This window comes from Pollachius pollachius, assembly GCF_949987615.1.
Source record: "Pollachius pollachius genome assembly, chromosome: 10".
Lineage (NCBI taxonomy): Eukaryota > Metazoa > Chordata > Actinopteri > Gadiformes > Gadidae > Pollachius > Pollachius pollachius.
Genome location: NC_136943.1, coordinates 8,482,433 through 8,507,314, shown reverse-complemented (window position 1 = coordinate 8,507,314; position 24,882 = coordinate 8,482,433). Strand labels below are relative to the sequence as shown.

General features: G+C 47.7%; 2 protein-coding genes across 3 annotated transcripts in view; one reads left to right on the top strand and one right to left on the bottom strand.

Annotated features, from left to right (window-relative positions):
- The window catches only part of atrx (ATRX chromatin remodeler), a 32,978-nt gene extending 17,826 nt beyond the window's left edge, over positions 1-15,152 (top strand). For both annotated transcript variants that reach the window (XM_079744626.1, XM_079744625.1), the window contains exons 30-34: positions 9,121-9,270; positions 11,806-11,916; positions 12,355-12,450; positions 12,558-12,686; positions 12,834-15,152. In XM_079744626.1, the coding sequence (XP_079600752.1) occupies positions 9,121-9,270; positions 11,806-11,916; positions 12,355-12,450; positions 12,558-12,686; positions 12,834-13,064 (717 nt within the window). In that variant the 3' untranslated portion in view covers positions 13,065-15,152. The remainder of the gene's footprint in view (positions 1-9,120; positions 9,271-11,805; positions 11,917-12,354; positions 12,451-12,557; positions 12,687-12,833) is intronic.
- Positions 15,153-18,055: 2,903 nt separating this feature from the next.
- On the bottom strand, positions 18,056-23,732 carry fgf16 (fibroblast growth factor 16; the record flags this gene model as incomplete). The annotated part of the gene is made up of 3 exons (XM_079744635.1): positions 18,056-18,301; positions 21,619-21,722; positions 23,462-23,732. 3 exons carry the CDS (start codon positions 23,730-23,732, stop codon positions 18,056-18,058), a joined length of 621 nt encoding a protein of 206 aa, XP_079600761.1.
- Between the last annotated feature and the right edge of the window lie 1,150 nt (positions 23,733-24,882).

The following is a 24,882-nucleotide window of genomic DNA, read 5'->3' as shown; positions in this document are numbered from 1 at the left end:
GATGGAACGCAACACTTCTATCCCCTCGGCGGCTTCTTGTTCTCCGTGTGGCCCGATGCGCTCCCGCTATTGTACGCCTCATGCAGACAGAGATGGCTTTTTTTTTTTTTTCGACTTCGGCATACATTGTCTTCCTCTAAATGCAGCATGCACCGATAGCCCTCGTTCTCTGGTGTACCCCCCCCCACCCCCTCCTCTTTCTCCATGTGCACCACCCCCCTCCGCGGCAGACGCCGTCCGTTTAGTAGTTCCTCCTCGTCCCTTCATACCTTATCCCATTCCCGGGTTCTCCGCCTCCCCCTCCACCCCCCTGCCCTCTTCAGGAACCATCTGTTAGCCTGAGTCACCGTGCCGCCTCTGAATGTTCAAAGAGAAATTGGTTGGGTTGTTTTTCTCCCGTTCCTTTTTTTTTTTTTCTTCCTTTTCCCCCTCCGGTCTCTCCTGGCTGATGAAGGGTCATTATTTAAACCGCCGTTTTTAAAGATGTCCTCCTGCTCTTCAGAGAAACTAATTGGAGACAAAAAGGAAGCAGACCCATTTCCACTCCCCCCTCCCTTTTCCACCCCCCCCCACTCACCTAATGAGAAAGAGGGTCTCCACCGCCCAGGCAGGAGGATCTACCTCTGGCTTACAAATGATATGCAGTGCGACTCCACCACCTACTTTTTTCTTGTTTGGATATTAGACACTTTCACCGAGATCCGATCTCCAATAAAGCAAGGTGTGGTGCTTAGATATTTTTTAACATGATTCAACCTTCCCGGTCCCCACTGGCACAAATATAAAGAGTGAATCCGGGAGGTAAGGGCAGAAACTGCCCACATTTTTTCATTTAATAATAGTGTGCAGCCCCAACTTGTCCAATTATAGAGGGTCCAAAGGGAGGAACTACTCGTATTGTGGAAAGGTTCAGATGAACACAAGCGACTGTGCCGTTATGAAGATGTGCGTTTAATGCACATGCAGTCTTCATTTACAATTTGTGGTTCATCATGCGTTTTCCTGTTGTCATCCCATCTAGTGATGGTTACAAGACAATATAATATAAAATGTCCAGGCAAAAAAAAACTGCTCAAGAGTTTATGATAAGATTATTATCATTGGCATCTGACTTCAATAAAATCATAACGACATTAAGCAATGGTTGTCCATGTTCTAAAAAAGAAGAGGGTACTTCTTTGTAATCTTCCTTCAAATTTCTCTGGTACTGCTAGACTCTTGTGTTGAATGTTGAGGGCACCGGTAGAAAGGTTAGTCTGGAGGGTAGCCAGCCCCCGTCTGGTTCCCCTCCACGCAGCAGAAGTAACGGCCAGTGTCCTCCCCTGTTCATCCCGGCGACCTCCCGGGCCGTCCCCACACACCCACACACTCACTAGTAGCCACAATAATAACTTGTCCCAGAATGGAACGGCGGCCCTGTTTATTGTCCTTGCTCAGTCCTCTGTGACTCACAGGATTTTGGTTTCTTTTGTTAACTGAGTGACAGCCCCGCCAAGCCCTTGGCCCGGTCTTGCTTTGCTCCAGCGGGTGTAAAGGCAACATGGTCCCCATGGGCTGTTCCCCACAAATCGGGGGCCCTCTGCCGCCCAGTGACTGAAGGGCCCCGCTGCCTCCGCGGAGCTGTTCAGAGCAGAGCAACGGGGCCCGGGTGTATCGTTTTGCGTGCAGCTGTGTGGCGGGGTAGTTGTGAACTGGGTTTAGGTATTACAAATATCTTTGGCTCTTGCATTCCTGCCGCCGGGACTGCACCCCCTGTCTGTTGCTATGGTTAAGGCACCTGTGCGTCAAACGGGGTTTCCCTGAAGGCACTGCCTCCTGGGGGTATTAAAAAAAGGAAGGTTTTGTAAAGGCACCTCTTTCAGTGCAGGTCTTTTGCCGGACAAAAGGAAAAGCATACAGAGAACAATATAAAGAGCAGTGGGACAAGGGAGAAGGCCTCTTAATTTCCTGCTCCAAGCTCTGCTGCTTTTCTCTCTACCTACCGTTTGTCCCCGTTTTGTCTTTGTCACTTTTGACTGCTTGCCTTTACATCTAAATCTTTGTACAATGCCAGTGTTCCCTTTTATACAACTCCGAAATCCCCCCCCCCCCCGACTCCCTGTAATGCTTTTCCGTCACCTAAGTGGGTTTAGTATTGGGGTAATGAGAGGAATGTAGTGAAAATCTTGAAATCACCCGGGTATCATTTTGTTCAACATTCTCTCCACTTTAGATGCAGGACTTTGTGTTTACATGGTGTCGAGACTTTTCAACCAGTACCAAGTCTTTAGACATGCAGAACCACTCCCCGAAGCAGGGCAAGTAATGCCGGGGGGGGGGGCGGGGGGGGGGAGTTGGTGATGTTTAAATGCATCAGAGCTTTTCCAGTTAGTCGCCATCTAAATTTTGATGGCGTGGTCTGTGTGTTTGCATGCCAGGTTGTAAAGCCCACAACGTGAGGCCAACTTCTACAGTGACTCGCTCTTTTTCATCATGGTCGACGTGTTGGCGGGGGGGCGGCCAACATTCAGAACTGGTTTACATCAGAGTGCTGGCAGGACGGCCGTTCATGTATGGATAGACGAATGTTGCGTAAGGAATACAGAAATGGTTCTCGATGGATGGGGTTTAAAGAATTGTGCTGAGCCAACGTGTTCAGCGTCCTTTTAGACAAGCGGGCGGATTGTGAAATACTTGATCAATCCTCCTTTAAAAGATGATTTCCCCCTTTTCACATTTTTCTTCTTCCTTTTTTTACCCATTTGTGCGTTTGTCAATTTTGCATCGATTTGACTCTTGAATGCACAGATTTGAGTTGACTTTTTAATTTTGTTCGTTTTTTTTGTTTCATAAGCAGAATAACTTGAGACTTGTAGGCCCAGTTGAAAGAAGCATGGAAGTTTGCTTATTCAGCAATTAATTGTCAGAATTGAATTTGGTTACAAAAATAAAGTCAAACTAAACACTATTTTAACTTGTGTTACAAAATTTGCATTTGTAATCTACAAAATACTCTGACACAATAGTCACGTTTCCATCTAAAAGGTGAAGCGAATCTTTAGGAAGTTTGCAAAAAAGAAATTTGAATTAAGTGCGTTCCCATCAAGTGGTTGGAGCAGAAAATGACACACATTCCAGGGCTTGTCGTATCCTTTTGATAACATCCTCTCGTAGGTCCTGATATATAGTGGAATTGCGTTGTTTTCCCTCTAAAATAGCTGTAATGTTTTTTTATTCGATGAGAGCAAGGAAAAGTTTTACCTCTTCAGCGGTCCACACATCTATTATTCACATTGGCCATCTGTTCCATGGACGTATTTAAAGGATACAACATATTTATAATTCGAAATTCGTCGCAGCCTTTATACCACAGATACTCCAGGGTCTATAGCATATGACCACGTTGTCTGTTTACAGTTTAATTCATTTTTCACAATTTACCAGCTCTCGTTTTGAGGACTATTCACTGCGCCATTCGTTTCAATGGGAATCGCGACGGTCTATACTTTCAACATAAAGTGTACATATTTATAATTTGAAATTCGCCCCAGGTTCTATAGCATATAACCGCGTTTTCTGATTACAGTTTAATGCATTTTCCACAATTAACCAGCTCTCGTTTTGAAGGCTGAACAGACAATTGGACTGGAATTACTTAGTAGGTGTCCATATATCAGGGATTAATGGACACGGTATAATTAAAGGATATACAAACATAGACATCCTATATCATATATATATATATATATATATATATATATATGATAAAGGATGTCTATGTTTACAAATGCCTAAAAATATATCTCTACGAGATCGATGTAAACAATCACCGTCTGTCATTCATTCATCAATTAGAATGTGGGAACACAACCTCACCGAGTTAAAAAAAACTGCAATATAATTATTCCTTTGCCCTCTGCAGTTACTGCAAGGGAAGACAAAAAAAAAAAAATGGCCTAGGATAACATACAGCTGTGTGAGTGTGGCTAAAGGAGGTCACAGAAGACCTAGTCTACTTGCAAGCTGATATAGAGCCAAGTCAGAGTCTTAATAACAACCATCTTAAGGCCTGGGTATTGGTATCAAAGACAGGAGTGATACAGACAGCAGGCTGTTCATGTATAGCAGGGCAAGGATGCTCCTGTAGTCATGCAGCAGCAATTTTGTGGAAGGTATTACAACACCACATATTATGTGCCATGACAACTAAGATCTTTTGGTGACCATTTGGTGAAATATAGGCTTTTGAGACACTAGCTAAAAGACTACTTAAGGTTGTATCAGCGATTCTAGGCCGAAACATAAATGACCGCATTCATCTGATCTTTCTCACGATCCATTAGCTGCCCGCCCCATGAGCAGGCCATCAAAAAAACGCGTCTCTGTAGGCAGCCTATGCTCCGAGATCATACACAAAAAAAAATGGTACTACCAACCACTCAAAACCAAAATAATAGTATTCCAACCAATCACCGACAAGGGGTGGGTGTTGTGGGGTTTTGCACTGTGTTCATGATAGTTTTTGCTGTATGCATGAAACACAGAAGGGAGGGGCGAGCTGGCTCTGTTTGTTTAGGATCTCGCTTCAAATACCAACAGAAGTGATGTCACCAAATATCGCTGATACAACCTTTAAAGCATAGAAGTCGGTTTTAGCATGTGATAAGAACATGTGAAACCATTCCATTCCTTGTAGGTTGAGAATGCAGTCAGGCAAGGTGTGACAGGGACGGCATGTACTGATGTGCAAAGGAAGTTGAATACTGGTGCAAAGAAGAATGTTGGTCTGGTAAAGGCAAAGCATATTAATTTTAGGCGCCACAGACGCCAGGACACATATCCCCATCCATCAAGCCGAGAACAAAACAATTCCACACCCTCTCCCCGATTCTTCAGAAACCATGAGGATTTCAAAACAGACATCAACTCCTCAGTAATGGCTCCACTCTATCAGCTTCAAACTAATGATATTATCCAGCTTGCTTACAGAGCAGATGTAGAACACAGCACAGGGCCAAACCAAGATTCGGAATTAAGAATTGAGAACCATACTGATCATGGCACACGTCTGACATGTAGGAAGTGTTCAGTGTTTAACCAATCCTACATTGCTTTGTCCCCCAATCAAATCTCTACATTGGAAACAAACACACAGACCCAGAGTAGGTAACAGGTGTGGCATGACGCTTGGACACTGCGTCTCACTGCAAGCACAGTGAAACAAGTCCCCAAACGACACACCACAGATCCCCAAAAAATTCTTAATGAGCACGTGTACCCCACCTTCACCGGGAACACAGCCACGAAATATGGCTCTGAAAATGAAGTCAGGGTCATCACACTCCTTGAGAGCAGAGGGCATGCTGTGTACAACAAAGGACTTGTGGTGCATCCTGACCACCCCTGGTTGGCAGCCAGTCGAGATGGGATTCTTGACAGGACAAAACTTCTTGAGATCAAGAGTCCGATGTCTCTCGAAGAATTTCTCACCCGGCCAAGCGGTGACAACAAAATCTTGAATGATGTAAAGTACCTAGTTTTGCCAAATGGAAGATCTGGATACTACCTTCAGGTAAGCAGGGTTGTTTTTAATGGCAAGAAATACTAGCTGCATTAGCCTATTACAGTAGATAAACAATATAATGTGAACTAATGTTCATTATTTGGTGCCAATTTAATGTATTTTCAATTATTTTAGACACAAGTGGCTATGATGTGCCTTGGTCTAGAGCTGCAAACTGGTTATCTGGACACAAAAGGAACATTTAGAATTGGAAATTCCATTTGACAAAGATTACACTGACAAACAAGTAGAGCAACTGGAAAAAAATATTTTCTACATATGCTTCTCAGGTTGGCTGATGATTTTGGAGAAAATAAACGATATCGCTGCCCCAAGTACCTCGAACAGTTTTGTAATTAACCAACATATCAGTTGGCAATAAGCCTCACTCTGTGAGTTGCAAACATAACAAATATAAATAAAACGTAATATACATGTATAAATAAATTGTTATTGTGTTACTATTTACATTTGTAGTTTAAATAACAACACTTTGGAGGTTGTTTTAAGTTCAGGTTCTTCAGGCAATTTCTTTTAGCCTCTTCATCATTGGGCAGTCGATGGAAGCTGTACCATTTCGGGCACAAACTCTCTGCTTTCTTCTTTGGCTTTTGGTCAAAACACTAGTTTTGTCCGGTTGTAACCACCCTCGAACAGCACACGTTGTTCCCAAACTTTTTAAAGCCATCATTTTATTCAGTGACAGAGTGAGTGATGTGACTAGCCTGCCAGCCGATCAGATAAATACAGCTGAGGCGTGGCGCGTAGTGGGCAACCGGAAGTGTTTCCCCAGTAACCGCCCCTGGAAACTTGTGGATATATTGACGCTACAAGTCGATGGCGGCAGGGTTGCTATAGCCGGTCGTTATGCGGAAATCGGAAAGACGTTGTCAGTCCTGTGTGTTCAATGGTCGCTACATCACAGCTGTTTCGAAAAGTGTTTTTCCATCTCCCATTTTACGCATTTACTCTCTTTCGCATAAGTCAAAAACCACCTCAAGCGAGCGGAAAAACTTTTTTGCAAATTAGAGGATTTTTATGCGAATTTTGGTGTTACCATCACCGTTTACTGATTCGATACTTCAAAATTTAATAAAAGCAGGGGGATGGAAACGCAGCTATTGTGGTGCTTCTCACACTTCTGCCTTTACACCCAATAACATGCACATAGTGATGCCGAATACCAAAATTCCCAGTTTTTCCACTCAAAGACATTCGCCCAAAAAAACACACTCCGCCTTTGACTGCGGTAATTCGCCTCTTCTCATCTCTAAGCATCTGCCCACCCAGAGTCTCGTTCCTTCTCTTCCTGTCTCATTCTTTCCCTAGCCCTCTCTCCGCAGTAAAACGATAGGCTTTCTCTGCTGGCTCCTTGGGATTGACAATGGCTCAGGTCCGATTACCTAGCATCATTAGTGCTGGGTCAGAACACACATGTACACACACGCACAAACAACGCAGGGAGGACGGGAGATCGACCGGACCACCCCAGAGTCGTTGCTAGTGGGGATTACTATGGCATCCCAGAATGCACTTGGCTCCTGGAGGGGAGCGTCTGTTCTGTTTGACCTGCAGTTCCTTTGGCCTATTATGAGGCGTAGGCTATAAGGGCTCCTATTTCATGCCATCAAATTTGACCAAATGAATTAAACATTTTGGGTGGGGGGGGGTGTTTGTCCACGAGTGAGAAAATCAATCATTGCGTATAAGATTTATCTTGTTCCCCCCCCTTCCCCAACCAGCTGTCACCCCATGGGACTGCATTCCACAATGCTAAGGAGTAACAAGTTATTCAAAATATGTAAATTGTGCAACAAATCCAGAACATTTTGGGAAGAAAGAAAAAAAACAACAATCCGAACTCAGACCTCTTCAACTGAGCTTGAAGTCGCGCTGCAGTGGAGAACATTCAGTCTGCAGAGAACCCCCTCCCCTCCTCAATGGGGTGTTCTGTGCTTTTATGTTGTAATTCATGAGCGGAGGTGGGGGCTACCGAGGAACCCCCCTCCTCCTGGGTGTTTAGGGGTGGGCCGGTTCTGTCCCGACGGCGCTCCCCATCGCCACATGTTCCTGCTTCTCCGTACATCACATTCAGATGCTCCGGGTCCCCGGGGGGCCCCGGCTGCATGCGGCTGCTCTCGTGTCTTAGCGTGGAATGACCCCCCCCACCCCCCCCTCTCTCTCTCTCTCTCTCTCTCTCTCTCTCTCTCTGTTCGCTCCTACCTGTATCATTCGTCTCATCTTTCCCTGGCTGCGGCTGCTCGGGGGCCCTAAAACACGGGGGCCCCTGTGTGGTCCGCAAGTGGCCCTCTTCTCTCCTCTCTCCGAGGGATCCGGTTTCGCCCAGTCTAGGGCGGCTGTTTATTTTCTGTTTATGCAATGGCTGGTTCGGCAATCACTGCTTAATTTCTCGTGTGTGTGTGTGTGTGTGTGTGTGTGTGTGTGTGTGTGTGTGTGTGTGTGTGTGTGTGTGTGTTCTCTCCCCTGTAACCCGGTTGACGTCTGTGATTAATTCTGTTTGTGGCGGCGAACCCGTTGTCACTGGTGAGATGGAGAGCCAAAGGAAGGCATGGGGAGGGCGGGTGGGGGGGCGATCAAAGGCACTGCAGAGGGCAGCGGGGGGGTCGCAAATAGCCCTACGTACAGGAGAGCGATGCAACACTGCTACGGTGTCGTTCCAGATTGCAGGCTTCCATTTTAATGTAAGGCAAGACAAGCAAACATGAGCTGTTGAAGAGTAATTTAAACCATGTTTGTCTGACCGGGGGCCAGTCTCTGCACTCAGTTTTCTTTTTCTTTTTCTTTTACCCTTTTTTCAGTTTCTAAACTCAGGTATTGTTTTCCATAACAGTGTTTTCATGGAAACAACGATTACGTTAAGCCATCTGAACGCGACCATTTTTCTGTGAGTGAAAGAAAGGTCTTTGAGTCGGTCTTTTGCTGAACCCATCGCAACACTTTTGTCCCACACTGCTTTTTTAATACATCTGTTCCAATAGAGAGGAAAAGGCAGTTTTGAAAGGTTTTTGGGTTTATGGGTAATTCAGTGTAATTGATCTGGATTCCAAGTGACTTGCTCTGAATTTTAGTGCAAAATGTTTATTTGGGAGTAAGCATAGGTTAGGAAACTTGCTCAAGGTTTCTTACAGGTAGACTACGAACATTGACAAACGGCCGATACCGGGTTCCGGGTTCAAATCCCAAAAGCCCTTACCACGGAGAAACTAGTCGAAAACAATCACCTCCAGGACCACTTATTGCTTGGCAAGTGCTTACCCCAGACGGGGGCGACGGGCGTCAGTAGCTCAGGAGGTAGAGCGGGTTGGCTGGTAACCGCAAGGTTGCTAGTTCGAACCCCTGGCTCCTTCTAGCTGAGTGTCAAGGTGTGCCTGAGCAACCCTAACTGCTCCCGACTTGCTGGCTGTCGCCTGGCATGGTTGACTCCGCCGTCGGTGTGGGAATGTGTGCATGAGTGGGTGCAATATTGGTAAGCACTTTGGATGTAAGCGCTGTATAAATGCAGTCCATTTACCACGTCACTGACCATGGTGTCTCTCTCTGCCTCCTTCCCTCTGTAGGACCCTGTCCTGGCTGAACTGCTGCACAGCTTCAAGAACCACCTGGTGGGCTACCACGAGCACGACTCCCTGCTGGACCACAAGGAGTCGGAGGCCCTCAGTGAGGAGGACCGCAAGGCCGCCTGGACCGAGTACGAGGCCGAGAAGAAGGTGAGCACGGAGCTACGGGGTGGTTGGGCACCGCCCTACAATCGTCACGGGCCCCATGATACGATGTTACCACTTTTATGTGCTAATACAATGTTGTTGTTTTTTAGTTTTGGGAATCTGTAGAAATGCCTTAGATATTACTTATATTTATTTATTTGTGTGATTTTATCTTTTGCGATTAACATTAGGGTTAATTGCCTCCAGTGGGACCCGTTTTTTTTAGATGACAGCGGACGAGCAGAACATGGTTAATGCGAAATCACTGTAGACCAATATGCTGTTGTAGGACCATTGATGTCATTGATTTCAACTAACATTGCAATGATGTTTCTGGCCCTCTTCATGTTTCCCTCTTACTCTCTATTGGCCGTTGAGTTTTTTCAGTACTCCGACGCAAGTCTGTTCAAACATAATTTCACACATTTGTCTTTATGTTGATAACTTAGCCTCTACCATGTGTTGATGTTGTTCCCCTGTCTAATCGATGCCCTTTGAAGCGATAATCTGAAATCAAGCGGAGCCGAGATATGAACGGCTAAAGCAAAGCGGGCTTAAGGTTTAGTCGTTTTTTATTCGTCAACCGTCAGAAACCTGAATTTAAACGCAGTGTTCTGAATTTTTTTTAAAAGAAAATTTGTTTTGTACTAATATACGTTTCACTAGGACAATTTTCCATTGTCATCCCTAGGCCCCCTTGTCCTACATACACCCTTACCCTGGGGTGTGATTCTGGAACATCAATGACTGCAGCTTTAATATCAGAGGACACATGGGAAATGGGAGACTCTTCTCCCTCTCCGCCCCTGTCTGTATACCCGTCTTGGTGTCTTTTGCTGCATCTCTTCCATCTCTTCCGTTCTCTGTTCCTTTCCCTTCTTCTCGCCTCAGCCTTTTCTTTCTTGCACCCCGGCCCTGATAACCTGTCTTGTAGAACGAGTCAATGGTTAATTAGTCCAGTTTATTTGGAGAGAGAGAGAGGAAGATGGAGGAGACAAGGAGTTAAGAGGAGAGTGACTGTGAGGGGAGTCCCCAGCCTCCACCCCCACCCTCCTCCTTCTGTAATCCTAGAGCCTAATTCACCCTAATGATTATTTTTCCTGCTCGCTCTCTCTTGAGTCACAAGCAAACGTTTTCTCTCCTTTTCTTGCGTCTCCCCCAACCCCCTGCTGTTCCTCAGCTGTAGTGAGAGCAGAGGTTGTCGTATCACAGGCAAAACAAGAGTCACGAGGTTGGAATAGAGAAGGTGGGAGGTGTAGGCGCTGCACTGAATAACAGAGGTCAAGTAGGAACGTGAAACAACAGGTTAGAGCCCGACCGATATATCGGTCATCCACCGATATTGACCTATCTCCATTTGTATCTGTATATTTGATATTTCATTTTTTTTTTTTACAAGTGATGTTGATTTATAAACTAAATTGCCTTTTTTAAATTCTCTTCTGGGCTGGATAAACATCTCAGGATATCACATTATGCATATCGAATAATATCCGATTTATATTTTGAATATCGGCGATGCATCAATATAATTGTTCACTACCTTAATCGGTATTTGCGTCGGCCCCTAAAATCCAGCATCGATGGGATGTAAGTGGCGGAGCCCATTGTGCCTACCGCTTTAACTCCCGCTGGTCACTGTCATGATTTACTACTCTTCCATCTTCAAAAGTCGGTTAGAGATTGTGAGCTTGACCTCCACCCTACCATCAGCAAATGGCCCACATTGCCATCAAAATTAAACCTTTCACAGAGACCCCTGTCGGACGTCTTTCTGACCCCAGAGTACACTATTTTAAACGAGATGGGGACCTCTACAACCCCTTGAAACGGGAACAAGTCTGCACGTCCTTTATTGTAAAAGTGATGCAAGGACTATCTGATGATGACTATCTGATCACATTAGAGTAGGTGTGGCGTACCATGTCCCTCCCAGTAGGCAGCAGAAATGTTCTGACGTGGTGTTCTGTTTACCCCCTGGCACCTGCCCTTAGACCCAGCCCCAAATATCCCATGTCCCCTTTCAACACACTCAGACACACTCACACGCACACAGACCGGATGGCCAGATTACAGGGCAGGATCCTCAGAGCCCAGAGGCTAAATTATACATTGGCACCCTGCTGGCCTTTACTAGAGTGAGGCCAGTTTCTTCCAAGTAGGCTACAGTACAGCGCGTCTATGCACAAGGAGCCCTGCCACCAGTCAAAGGAAGGCTTTGTTTTGTTTATTTTCTTGAAAGGCCGGGGGGGGGGGGGGGGGGCCTGTATCTGGTCCTGAAATGGTTTCACAACACAAACGAGCTCACTCAAGTTACAGCAAGACTACGCTTGACTCTGGTAGCCTGGATGCTGCACCCCACCACCACCTCCACCCTCCTCGTCAGTCACTCGCGATGGCATTCCTATGGCGCGGCCGCGCCACTGGTGGCCCTAAACACCCTCCCCGCGCGGCATGAACTTATCCTGCTCGTTTGTCTGGATGTGGGACACTATCTCCCTCGGCTCCCTCCTCATGTCTCCGTCTCCCCCTGCTCAGGGTCTCTCCATGAGGACCAACAACCCAGCGGGCTACCAGATGGATATGGGAGCCAACTACTTCCCCTTCAACGTGGCGACGCTGGCCAACATGAGCAACCAGCAGCTGGAGGTGAGTAATGAGTCTCTCTCTCTCTCGCTCTCTCTCTCTCTCGCTCTCTCTCTCTCTCTCTCTCTCTCTCTCTCTCTCTCTCTCTCTCTCTCTCTCTCTCTCTCTCTCTCTCTCTCTCTCTCTCTCTCTCTCTCTCTCTCTCTCTCTCTCTCTCTCTCTCTCTCTCTCTCTCTCTCTCTCTCTCTCTCTCTCTCCCTCCCTCCAACACTAAGGACCCTCACATTCCAGAGGCTGCTAATTGTGGCAGCGGTCAGCTAGCCAGCGGTAACAGTTGGTAGCCACCTCGGCTCTGCCAGCTGCTGTTGATGCACGGGGGGGGGGGGGGGGGGGCTGGTTGTGTGGTTTCCTATAGTAGTAGAAAAGGGGTGCCTGTCACTGCGATCCATGTTTTGAAAGCCTCCTCTGTCGTCTTCCCCCCTTCCTCGGCCGTGTTCCCAGGACCTCATCAACCAAGGCAGGCAGAAGGTGATGGAAGCCACCAACTCGCTGAAGACACTACAACGGGAATCGCTGGAGGACATCATCGCCCGAGTGGTGAGTTCTCTTTCTGTCCCTGTCATGCGCCGGTTGGTTGAGGCTCGACCACGGGGTTGTGGTGGTCTGTGGTCTGACGCCCTGTGGGTGATCCCTGCTCTCCACAGTGGCAGGACAACCCCGCCCTGACGGAGAGCCAGGTGCAGTCCATGGCCCTGGGCCAGCAGACCAGCGTGGAGATGGAGATGAAGCGCCGCGAGGCCGTCTACAGAGACGTCCTTAGCAAGCAGCAGACGGTAAGCCCCCCCCGACGAGAAACCTCCACCTTGTTTAGAACAACTCCACATTTACCTATATCGTCCCCGTCCTTTCTAATGCGTTCACAACAAAGTCCCATTGAAAGCCGACCACTAAGCTCCTCCTCCCTCCCGCCCCCTGTGCAGCTGATGATGTACGTGCAGAAGGTGATCAGCAACCGCAAGATGCGGGAGCAGCAGATGGCCATGGCCGTCAACCAGGCCACCTACATAAACCAGCTGGCCCAGCTGCAGAACGGCATGACGAGAAACTCCAGCCTCAGCCAAATGGAGCTGCTGGGGCTCTACCAGCAGCTCCACGGCATGCCCCAGCACCAGAACATGGGCAAGAACCCCGGGCCCTCCAAGGGCTTGTAGTGGTCGACCCCCACCGACCCCCCGACTTCCCCCCACCCCCCACCCCCCATGTGCTCCCGGAAACATCCCCCCCCCCCATCGGCCCCTCCCCCCAGACGTCTGATCGCCGCAGCTCGGCCGGGACCCGTGTCACGGAGAAACCACTACGAGCCCAGCTGCTGCGCCGTGGTCTCCAGGAAGAGCGTCTGGCTCCGGGTGGTGGAGAGGGTGGCGCGCGCTCAAGGCCGGCTGCTGGCCCCCTGTTGCTCCCTACAGAGGAGCAGACTGCTCCTCAATCTCCCTCCCTCCCTCCCTCCCGCCCCCTCTTCCTCTCTCCCCTCCCCTCCAATCTCTATGAAGGTATTATTGCAGCAAAAGTCTTTAGCACCTGTAACTGCAGATTTTTTTTTTTGTGTACTCTAAAGTCACAAATGTTACACGTTTGTCACAAATGTTACACATTTGTGACTTTAGAGTACACATGCAAATTAAATATATACGACTTTTTTTATTTACTGTTATTTACCTGTTTAATTTACTGTGACTTTAGTGTACGTATTACAAATCTGCAGTTACAGGTGCTAAAGACTTTTGCTGCAATAATACCTTCTTAGATCTCCCCCTTCCTCGTCCAGGTCCCAGACACTGAGGGTAGGCCGGGACAATTTTCAATGTACAAAGACACATGTGGACTGGGTTGTATTACAAAATTTCTGCAGAAATTATGTATATACTGCCTTAATGTTCCAGTTCTATATTCTTCATTTTTTCCATGTATTTAAGAAAAAATGCTTTCAGGCATTGCATTTTTTCCCCTTTTAAACGAGGGCTTGTGATTATTTACACTCAGTTGTTTTTTATACAGTTTTAAATGCCTAACTAAATCAGTGTGGGACCAGAGATCCATTTTATCCCCTTATAGATTCCATTACCAATAACTTGCTAGAAGAATGCTATTGGTGCTGCGAATTTTTGCTCTCAGGAGATAAAACGACAAAAAAAACAAACTCAAAATAGAAAAAAAAATGTTAAGGCCTTATAACAGTTTCCTAAAATATTCTTAAAGGAATGAAGTTTGAGAGGATGGAAAAATCTTTTTTAAATTGCGCTTCTAGGCATTTACATTAGTTGTTGCTGAACATTGTAACGGAATGCTTGTGTCGTTTCCAAACTGCCTGCCAGTTCCTGTTAACGTTTTCGTAACATCCTCTTCGTCGTCAAGTGTTAGCATTAGCGCTGTGCGTCCTGTTCATTGTTTCTGTTGCACTTGTGTTGCGCCTAAAGCTAGGATGGAAGGACTCGTCCTCACATAGCACCTTTCGGTTTGCCAAGCTGTCGGACACTACTCTGCTTTCCCCCCCTCCCCCCCCCCGCCCTGGTAATAAAAGTATCTAAAAGTGAATTGGAACCATACCATTCAGACCCAGGCTTCCCTATGTACGTCAAAGCGGGGGCTGTGGATCCCAGCGACGAGCCTGGCTGAGCCAGACGCCATGGATATGTGAGGGGGGGGGGGGCACTGGACTCTCTGGTCAGACCCCGGCGCCCACACTACCTTTTTCCAGCTTGCAGGCCTACTTGTCTCCTGATAATTAATCCTGGTGTAGCTGTTAAGATGAGGCGTACATGGATTTGTTCGTAGGGGAGTGTTGGCTCCTGTTATTGCACAAAGTGTATTTCATCTAGATTGAAATCTAGACTTTCTTTTTCTGACCTTAAGGTGCTTGTACACCGCCGCGCGGCAACCGCCCTTATAACTGCCGCGCTGCCGGAGGGTTCAGCGCGGCGGTGTGAAGGGCCAGGCGTTTTTCGAAAGCGGCTGCTGCTGCCGTCAACACGGGGAAAGCTGAGCGGTAGGGCAAAATCTGCGCATTCACGTGGGCGGCAACCGCTTCCTGGTTTTCAGCCGCTTTTGAAACCGCCTCCCCTCTGCCGCCATTCCCTCATTGAAATTAATGGAGGCGGCGAGTTGCCGTGCGGCGGTGTGAAAGCAGCTTTAAGAATGTTATGTTAGCAAATACACCAACATGATTTGTCATTAATCTGATCTGCTATTATCTTGATAAGTATTTAATATAACATTTAATAAAGTGACCAAAAGGATGTCCACCTCCCACGCTTGTGTGTTTTTTTAGTAATTGTATACAAGGTTTTAAACAATGACATTTACTATCATCCAAAGCTTTTCATCCTCACCATCCTCTAACCTTATCGCTACCGTTAACACGGCAGTGTCTTCTGTCTAGATGGCAGAGATAATGCTTGGGATGATAATGCACATTTCTCTGAAAATGAGAGGCATTTAATACATTTCGGGAACTGAGCTCCTTTGTCCCAACTGTCGTCGTCCTCCTCAATCTTTCATTGAACCACCCCACCTCTCTCCCTTTCTCTGTATTGTTTTCATTTCTCAGACTGCCAGGGTTTTCCCCCTGCATGTCTTTGGACTTTTCCATTGCAGGCCCTCGGGGGAGCCTATGCTCACAGCTTACAGATATCTTCCAGTGAAGAAACATTACAACTATTGCAGATGTTGAAACGTTGATCCCATACCCTCTTAGCCCAGGATTAGCACCACCATTCCAGGTTTTGCTGCACATTCATGCTAGCTAGCTCACAAGTAGCGTGCAGCTGTTTATGTCCATTGTCATAACAAAACAAAGCCCTGTGACATAGTCCCCGCGCTATAACTGAGCATCGTTTCGGGGGCATACTTCAACCAACCAAACCATCGCCGCCACTAAATCCGCACTGATGTATAAACTCAATTACGGCTTGAGATCCAGTTGCATGAGGAATCCGATTTTCTAGGATGGATCGAGGCTTAGGAAAGGCCGCATGGAGTCTGAGAGGGCCTCTACAATTTGACTTCGTCAAGGGTTTCTGAAGCGAATTGCCTTGATATTGTACACCTCTCAGGAAGATGCATTTGTTCTGCCCTATCCCTCTATACCCTGTGTTTTCAAAATTATGTTGGGCATATTGTGTCTGCATTTTTGGGCAAAATGCAGAGGCAGTTTTGTTCTGATGACATTTAAGCGTAATATTCACGGGCTCTATCTTCACTTGTGTACAGCACCGTGTTCTTACATCACTAGCCAGGGACAAGTGTTTTCCTTTTTTTTGTTCCCCCAAGCAATAAGTCAGACAGCCCTGGTATGTTTAACGTGGTCGTGGTTTTCTGGAAATTTAACTCGACCACAAGCGGAGCGTCAGCCAGCATCCATCGCTGGAGTCAGGGTCATTCTCGGGTGAGAACAAGTAGAGGGAGATGGAATAAAAAAACGTTGCACACTTCACATATTTTATATATCTTTAATTGTTACATCAGATTCTTAGCCAAGCAAAAAAAGTCTTCCACGATGAGTACTCAATAGCAGGACAATTTTATTGTCGAATTGATCTTGTTATTTTTTTGTATTTTGTATTATAATTTCAGTAGAATCTACCGTTCTGTTAACTTCAAGTTCATTACAAAATAGAGTCTTTGCAATAAATAAATATATAGATTTATATTTATACTTTGAATGTATAAAATAAATATATTGTACATCTCATAAATAGCGTCACCCATATGTACACCTCAAGTTGCTTGCATTTTTTTTTTTACCTCTGACCATCCAACAAGTCACAGTCCTTTCAGGAGCCATCAAAAAACACAGGTTACATTTACAAAAAAACACAGTCGCAGAAGTGCTTTTACCCAGAGCTTCCCCTAATGTATTACATTGAATTCCTCCTGGATGATTTGGCAATCCCCCTGGACAAGCCTGCTCCAGCTCCATGCATTGAACTCCCAACTGGCTTTGGGGTTAAAGTAAGTGCTCTTCGATCTACCTATTCATGTCTCACATCCAACAAATCAGATCCAAACGGAAGGGATAATCCTTCGAGATGAACTGTTTGCGAGGGTTGTCCTGATCTCTTCACATAATTTAGCCTTCAGTTTAACCAGCTTTAGTTTTAGACAACTTGACCACCTCGCCGTTTCTACTTGCGTTGTTTAATTCTTTAACACGGCAACGTTTCTGGAAGGTATTATCTGTTTCTTTTTAAGCATGTGCACTCTTGAACTGCTCACTGTCCTAAGCTGACATTTATTACACATTAAGCGCATATGATATGTGTCATTTTCACCCTCATGGACCGCTAACCCTATTCTCCTCCTGTAATATGTGGTATTTGCCCTCTCCCATGGCCTGGCTTGCCTGCTCCATGGTCATCATTCATGACAAATGAGCCATATGAAGTCTGCCGTGGCTCTTCATTATCTGGATCTGTGATCTTTAACAGTCCCTGTAAGACTGATTGTCCATCCTTCAGGGGAAGTTCTTGCGGTGAGAGCCGTATTCTGAAGCTCAGCAGGTAGTGCTACTGTTGCAGATATCCAGCCTTAAAAAATAAAGAAAATAAGTAAAGAACAATGTTTGAAGTACCCATCGGCTTCTTCTAGTGATTCCTCAGAAACGGCCTTTATCTCTGGTGGTTCGCTCAGGTCCGGGGACTCTGTGCCTCAAAGTCAATGATGACAGATTGTCCGGAATCCTGGAGATTTTGACCGGAGGATACTTAACTCCACACCTGCGATCTGCATAAATAAAAAACAGCAGGCCAGGACGTAGGCCCGGGTCCCACAGCAGACTCAGGGGTCCAGGAAGTTGCCCGCTCCGTCGCACTTACAAACACACACACACATACATATATATATATATATATATATATATATAGTGCTACTTTGGTGAGAAGTGCGTTGCGCGGCGCACTCGACACTTCCGCTGTGGATGCTGAGGCGGGAGGGGGGAGGGGAGGGGGAGGGGGGAGGGAGTATGCGGGACGTCCTGGCGAGGGATCGAAGAGGAGAAAGTTCTGTCACACTTCTTCCCCGGCTCCTTCCCTCCCCCCGTCTCCCGTACTTTCTTTCTCCCTCCACAACACGGGGCTCCAACGACCCCCCCCTTGCCCCCCCGCCTACCCCCCCTCCCCCTCCCCCTCCCCCGGGCGGGGGTTGCTGGTCACCTATACTGGAACAGGTCTCTGTAGGCCGACGGGATCTTCTCGATGTCCACGTGCCGCGGCAGGAAGTGGGTGAGCTTCTGGTGCTTCTTGGTCCGGTTGCCCTCGCGCGGCGAGCCGTCCTTGTTGAGCGCCACATAGTACAGGCGGCCTGTGTCGGCGTGCTTGTAGAGCGTGGAGGCGTAGGTGTTGTACCAGTTCTCCTCAAACTGCTCCCTGAACACGCATTCTGCTGTCAACTTCTTCTGCGAAAGGGGGGGGGGGGGCGCAAGGGGGACAGAGGGATCAAAGCGTTAGTGGGGCTCACAACATCGATGTACCGCGACTCATCGGCCGATGTTATGTGTACATTTATATCATTTTCCCACCGCCTTGTAGGCTTGAGGCAAGCGATCCGTTGTTGTTCACTTCACGCCGGGGAAGGGAGTCAGAGAGGGGATATCGAGGAATCAGTTTGGAAACTCCCGTTGGGGCAGGTGCTTGTAATGACGAGGAGTGGAACTTGGTGGGTACATATCAGATTTGCACTTGACGCACAAACCACCCTCACTTTCTCTCTCTCTCTCTCTCTCTCTCTCTCCTCGACCTGTTAACCTTTCAGCGTGCTCAACGAATTATTTTCATCCCTGTGACGCAGCAAGAACAGTGCAAGACACACTTCCTCTCCATTATCTCGCTCTCTCTCCCCCCCTCTGCATCCCTCTCCATCTATTTCACCCCCTTCTCTTTCTCCCTCCTCGCTTCCCTCTCTCTCTCATTCACTCTCTCTCTCTCATTCACTCTTTCTCTCTCTCTCTCTCCATCTTCACTTCTCTCTCTCTCTCTCTCTGTCTCTGTCTCTGTCTCTGTCTCTCTCTCTCTCTCTCTCTCTCTCTCTCTCTCTCTCTCTCTCTCTCCATCTTCACTTCCCTCTCTCTCTCTCTCTCTTACTCACTCTTTCTCTCTCTCCCTCTTCACTTCCCTCTCTCTCTCCCTGTCCCTCCCTCTCACTCTTCGCTTCCCTTTCTCTCTCCCTCTCACTCTCCCTCCCCCCTCCCTCTCCATCACTCTCTCCATCCCCCCCCCCCCCCCCCCCCCCCCCCCCCCCCCCCCCCCCCCCCCTCCCTCCCTCTCAGGTCTTGGAGTGGCTGTGAAGCCTGGCCTCTGCTGACAGCCCAGCATGAGTGATGGCTGGGAGTTCAGCAGGTGAGAGAGATGTTGGCTGCGGGAGCGCGTGGGAACAATGGAGGACACCAGAACCACTTCCCCGTGCCAAGACCAGGCAGTCATGCGATGTTTCTCCGACAGCCGCTGCGCATGGATAGTTAGGTTTGTTTTGTTTCATTTCTCCGTTTTTTGGTTCATTTTTTAGGAGGTCGTAAAAGAAAAAACTTGTGTATATCGTGGTTGTGTGTGTGTGTGTGTGTGTGTGTGCGCGCAAGGCCAAACACGTTGGGAGACGGTGAGGATACAGTGTGTTACGGAGAATAAAAAAAAAAGAATATATATATATATATATATATGAAATAAATATCCCAAGTCATTGTCTGGGTGTGCACCCACCCTTCCTAGACTCTCTTCCCCTCGTAAAAACGAACTCCAACTCCAGCATTCTGGGCGTCCGAGGAAGACAACATGTCTCCCCGGTTCTTCGCAGAGATTAATGGCTGCGGTCAGACAATCTCTTCCCAGAGAGCCGCTAATAGCTTCACCGAGTGTTGTGTGTGTCTCAGCAGCGTCCCAGACTCTTTTGGGACGCTGCTGCTGCTGCCGCTGCTGTGAAAAGTTTGTGCTCGCCGAAAGAAATTCCATTGACAGTCTTGTCAATTAGTTTGTCCGGCTCTGCGCTGTGGCTGTGCGGTCATGTGTTGTGTGTAAACACAGCTCTGGGACCGCATGACTGGGGCTCGCTGTAGCCTCATGTACACATACGTGCACACACTCACACTCGCACAGGCGCACATGCTCACACACAACCGCACATGCATGCAGTCACAGGTCCTCATATGCGCGCAGGCAGGGACACACACACACACACACACACACACACACACACACACACACACACACACACGCACACACACACAGAAACTCCTTAAGATCAAACGTTTGTCGCGCGGCTCCTAACTGCTGCAAGACCGCCGTTGTGGAATCCCACAGTCGTGCATTCACGTCTCCGCTCTCTCTCCGTCTGTCGGGTCAGGTGGTTCGGTCAGGTGCGGGATTTCATTCTTTCTCCTTTCTTCCCTTTGCTTCTGAGACGGAGGTAAAGTCTGAGATTTGGGGGCCCATGTGAGGTACCCCGGGACACCTGATATGGATAACTAGCCCACCCTACCACCCCCCCCCCCCCCCCCCCCCCCCCCCCCCCCCGTCCCGTCCCGTCTTCACCCCCACCCCCATCCCGTCCTCTCTCTCTGGGTCTCTCTGTCTTGGTCTGTCTCTCCCTCTCTTTCTTTCTCCGCCTTTAATCCCCGCCCCCTCTTTCTCTCTCTTTCTCTCTCTCTCTCTCTCTCTTCCTCCCCTCGCTATCTTGTTCTCTCTCTTCCACTCTCTTTCTCCTTCTCTTTACCTCCCCTCTCTCTCGCTCCCTCTCTATCTTTCTCCCTCTCCCTCTCTCCCTCCTGAATCCCTCGTCCATCTGAAAGGCACTACATCTGCCTTTTAAAGAGTAAGAGGGTCAAAGAGTTACAATCAAATGTTGTCGATGATGTTGAAAAATATATAAAAACAAGGTCAAGACATTTCTATATTTAACGTTTCACGTCCTGTTTTCAAAGAATCTCACCCCGGTTAGTTTAGGCTCTAACAGCAACATCCGAAGTAACCTCTCAAAGTTCCCATCTCCAGTCGGGAAAGAATATGTAAATATTTGAGCATATCTCAAATCTAAATGAAGAGGCCTATTTCCTCTCTTCTACTGCACATGTGCAAAGTGGATTAGCTCAAATCCATTTTTTGCTGTTTCACCTTCCTGGTAGACCTGAGTTTTGTCTGTCCCTGTTGTCGCTGATCATTATGGTTATAATATATATATCTATCTTTGTACCTAAGGTCAGGTTATACGTGACTTACTCAAAAGGGGGTGTTTGTTTTGTCTCGCAGTGTGTTTCTCATCTTCCGCATGTGGGAACCCAGATAACACACACTTTTATTTTGGTCTCGGTGATCCAAGACCATAATATGATGTTAGGATGTTATGACGGCGATTTTTCTCTGACGATATCCAAATGAAGTTTGTGGCATGATAAATGTAAGAGTATGTGTTTGTGTGTCTGTGTGTGTGTGTGTGTGTGTGTGTGTGTGTGTGTCAGTCCATGTGCGTCTCAGTGTAGGTGTGTGTGGTGTGTGTCGCCTCCTCTGCCTATGTGTGAGTGTGTGGCTACATGTCTGTGCAGGTGTGTGTGTCTGCACATGTGAGTGTGTGTATGTCGTTATGTGTGTGTGTGTGTGTGTGTGTGTGTGTGTGTGTGTCTTTACCTCTGTCTATGTGTGAGTGTGTGTGTGTCTGTACATGTAATGTGTGTGTGGGTGGGTGGGTGGGAGACGGCTGTAACGGTAGAGCGATGGGGGCTTGACTTACCGACCCATAGAGATCTCCCTTCTCGTTCATGCCCAGGTAGAGTCCCGCGTCCACCCCTCGGATGCTCACCAGCCCCACCGCCAGGCTGATAAACTCCAGGATACCTGCGGGCCAAGCCACACACACACACACACACACACACACACAGACGCACACACACACAGACGCACACACACACAGACGCACATACACACACACAGACGCACACACACATACAGATGCACACACATACACACACAGACGCACACACATACACACACAGACACACACACACACACACACACAGACACACACACACACACACACAGACACACGCAAACACACACATACACACATATGTACGCACACACATACACACAAACACAAACACACACTTTACTATACTGCAGATGATATAGATGATAGAACATGTTCAAACTATGGGTTTCTTCACTTTTTCTGTGTCAAGTCAATACCCTTTATTAAAAAGGTACATGTTGAATTTGTATCTATAACTATTTAGCATACTGGTTTGGGAAAAAACTTTTTTACTCAAGGTCACATCATGAACTTGCTGAAATTGCTGGTGAGAACATTGTCGACCTGGTTATTAGATAATCCGATGTCAGAGAGGGTGAAGTAGACATCTGCCCTATCACGACCTCTCACACAAGATTAAAAAGTTGTTTTTGGAGCTGCGGTCTAGACTAAAGAGCACCGATCTGTTCACTAAATCCCATTCCATCGTCTATAAATAGTCCTGTCTTTGAAATGGTTCTGACTGGAAATGTAAGATGCGTAAGGTTACTGGTAAAGGAGCTGTAGGAACGCTGACTCAGAGGAAGGAGCGGGCAAAGGGAACAACTCGTCTGCTCTTAAGAGGAATTGCCGAGTTCCAAATCTGTATAATTAAGGGCTTTTGACGTCGTTCATATGAACTCCCTCGCACTGGGATGCAAAGGGCTGTTCGATCAAGAGACGACAGCTGGATGCCTCGAATGGCACGAACAATACGGACACCTGGTCCCCGTGCCTCCGACTGCATCTCCTGCCAGAGAATGACACAGAGGAAGCCTCTAATTTGTGCGGCTTGCAGCTACATAGTTGGTTTCATTGCCCTTCAATCAGACCAATGCACTTCTCACTCCTCTGACAGTGTTTTGCAACACATGGACCACCCAAACCCATAGAGCGCCTTGTTTTTGGATGAATACCTCGCACAGTAAACATTTTGTTTGGATAATAACAATCCTCAGTGGAAATGCCCCAGCCCCCCCCGTACCGCCAGCCAGAACGCATGGCTGCACCTGCGAAGGGACTTTGGCTGATAGCGTAATACATGTGCACCTGATCTGATCTGTTTATAATTCTGATGTAAACCATAAGTCGAATGATTTACAGTATAAGGATGGAAAGGGGGGGGGGGGGGGGGGGGGGGGGGGGGGGGAGCTGGGTGTGAACCGGGTGTGAACCGGTTGCCTTGGGGAGAAGGGCGCGCGGCGACAAGGACGCATGGCCCCTCGTTGCGCACCGCGCGTCACCGACTGAGGAGAGACACCTGCGCCCAGAGCGCAGCGAGGCCGCCCGGGAAAAGGTTTGATTCCCCCTCTCGCTGCACACTGCTGTTGTGAACTTCAACCATTCAGCCCCCGCGGACATTATTTTTTTCATTGGGGGAAACTCCTTACTCTAAAATCTCGCTGCGAGTCAAGATGCACCCTTTCTGTTCAACAGAAAAAGACAAATAAAAAAGTACTTCATCAAATAAATTGTGGTATTAGGCAAATCCAATAAAATAGTATAATGTGCCTGGTGCTGCTGTGCGTGAGCGGTGCGTAAATGGCCAAATCGCCGCGGAGCTCACCGAATCTGCTGTGGTCCTGTCTGGTCCCGTGCACCGTTCCGTTGGGAAATATCTCCAACTGAAAGCCTGTTCGGCAGTACAGCTGCCGCCGTCGCAGGATCCCTCTAAGGTGACCAAAATCCGTCAGCGAACCTCGTTGAAGCCTCCCTTCGATCTGTCCCAGCCGTTCATTCAAGCCCACCGACGTTTCCGGTAATGGCATAGTTCCTAGTGAAGGGAAAGTTTGTAAATCCAAATCAATCGTGCCCAGGAAACCTCCGACCTCTGCCATGGTGTTAAACGCTCAACACGTATTAAAGCGATTGTTCATGTACTTCATGTACTTGACTCTGGAGAGGAAAAAACTTCAAAAGTCCAATCCATGTAGGCTACGCACGAAGCATGCCCGGTGCGCCGCGTCCACTTATCGGTCAATCCGCACAGTCCTCTTCATCAATCGTCATCCGCTGTGTTAATCAGTTTGATAACTCTGTTTATCTGATGGAAAAGACCCCGTTATATACATCCTCCCCGGGCATTCTCACATTGGATATTCAAATGCAAGCCACGCCTGGCTGGCATCCCTTTCTTATACGAGCATCAGTTTTCTAACTAAAAATGTGGACTTGCACGGTTAACACGGACGGTGCACTGTCTCTCCCCCAGTTCTGCGCTGCCGGTCTGCGAGCCCTGAGTCTCTTCATACCAAACAAATCCAAACTGACTGAGGAATCCTCGTACTGCTCCTGCGCGCCGTGGCCTTACCCCCTCCTGCCTGAGGTTGGAGAATGTCTGATAAAGCCTCCACATAGCTTACCCAGAGGCGAGGGGAAACCGTGCACTGCGTGATCCCTGGCGCATCATCACCATCATTCACCGGATCAAAAATGGAAAGAGCATCATTGTGGTGGAGAAAACCAAACAGGACAGCCCAGGAAAGGATGGGAAAGGCAAACATGCTCGTGCACGTTGTATCGTTGACAAAGTCAATCCATAACGTTTAGTATTTAGGCACCGGTTCAGTGATGCGCGGACGAGGGCTCCGTTCTCGCTCTTGTAGGACAAAAAAGTCACTCGGACATATTTCTCAAGAAAGCATATTGTCAGACAGACTAAGTTTAACTACTGTGTGTGTGCGTGTGCGTGTGCGTCTGTGTGTGTGTGTATAGGTCGGAGCAAAAATACTCTACACAATACTCTATACAATATCCTACAGAGCTATTCCACAGCGCAATCTTCTGCAACCCGAACTTTTTATGAAAGCATTATCCCCTCCTCCTCTTCAATGCAAGCAGGTGCTCACTCGCCCCGTCTGTAGCATGGCTTATACTCTGCTCCTGGCAGCTACGGACCGCTTGTATTACAGTCCAACATTAATCCACACGCTTATGACTTGCACTTGTCAAAAATGGTGGAGGGGAGTCTGATTTCGTTCATCAGGC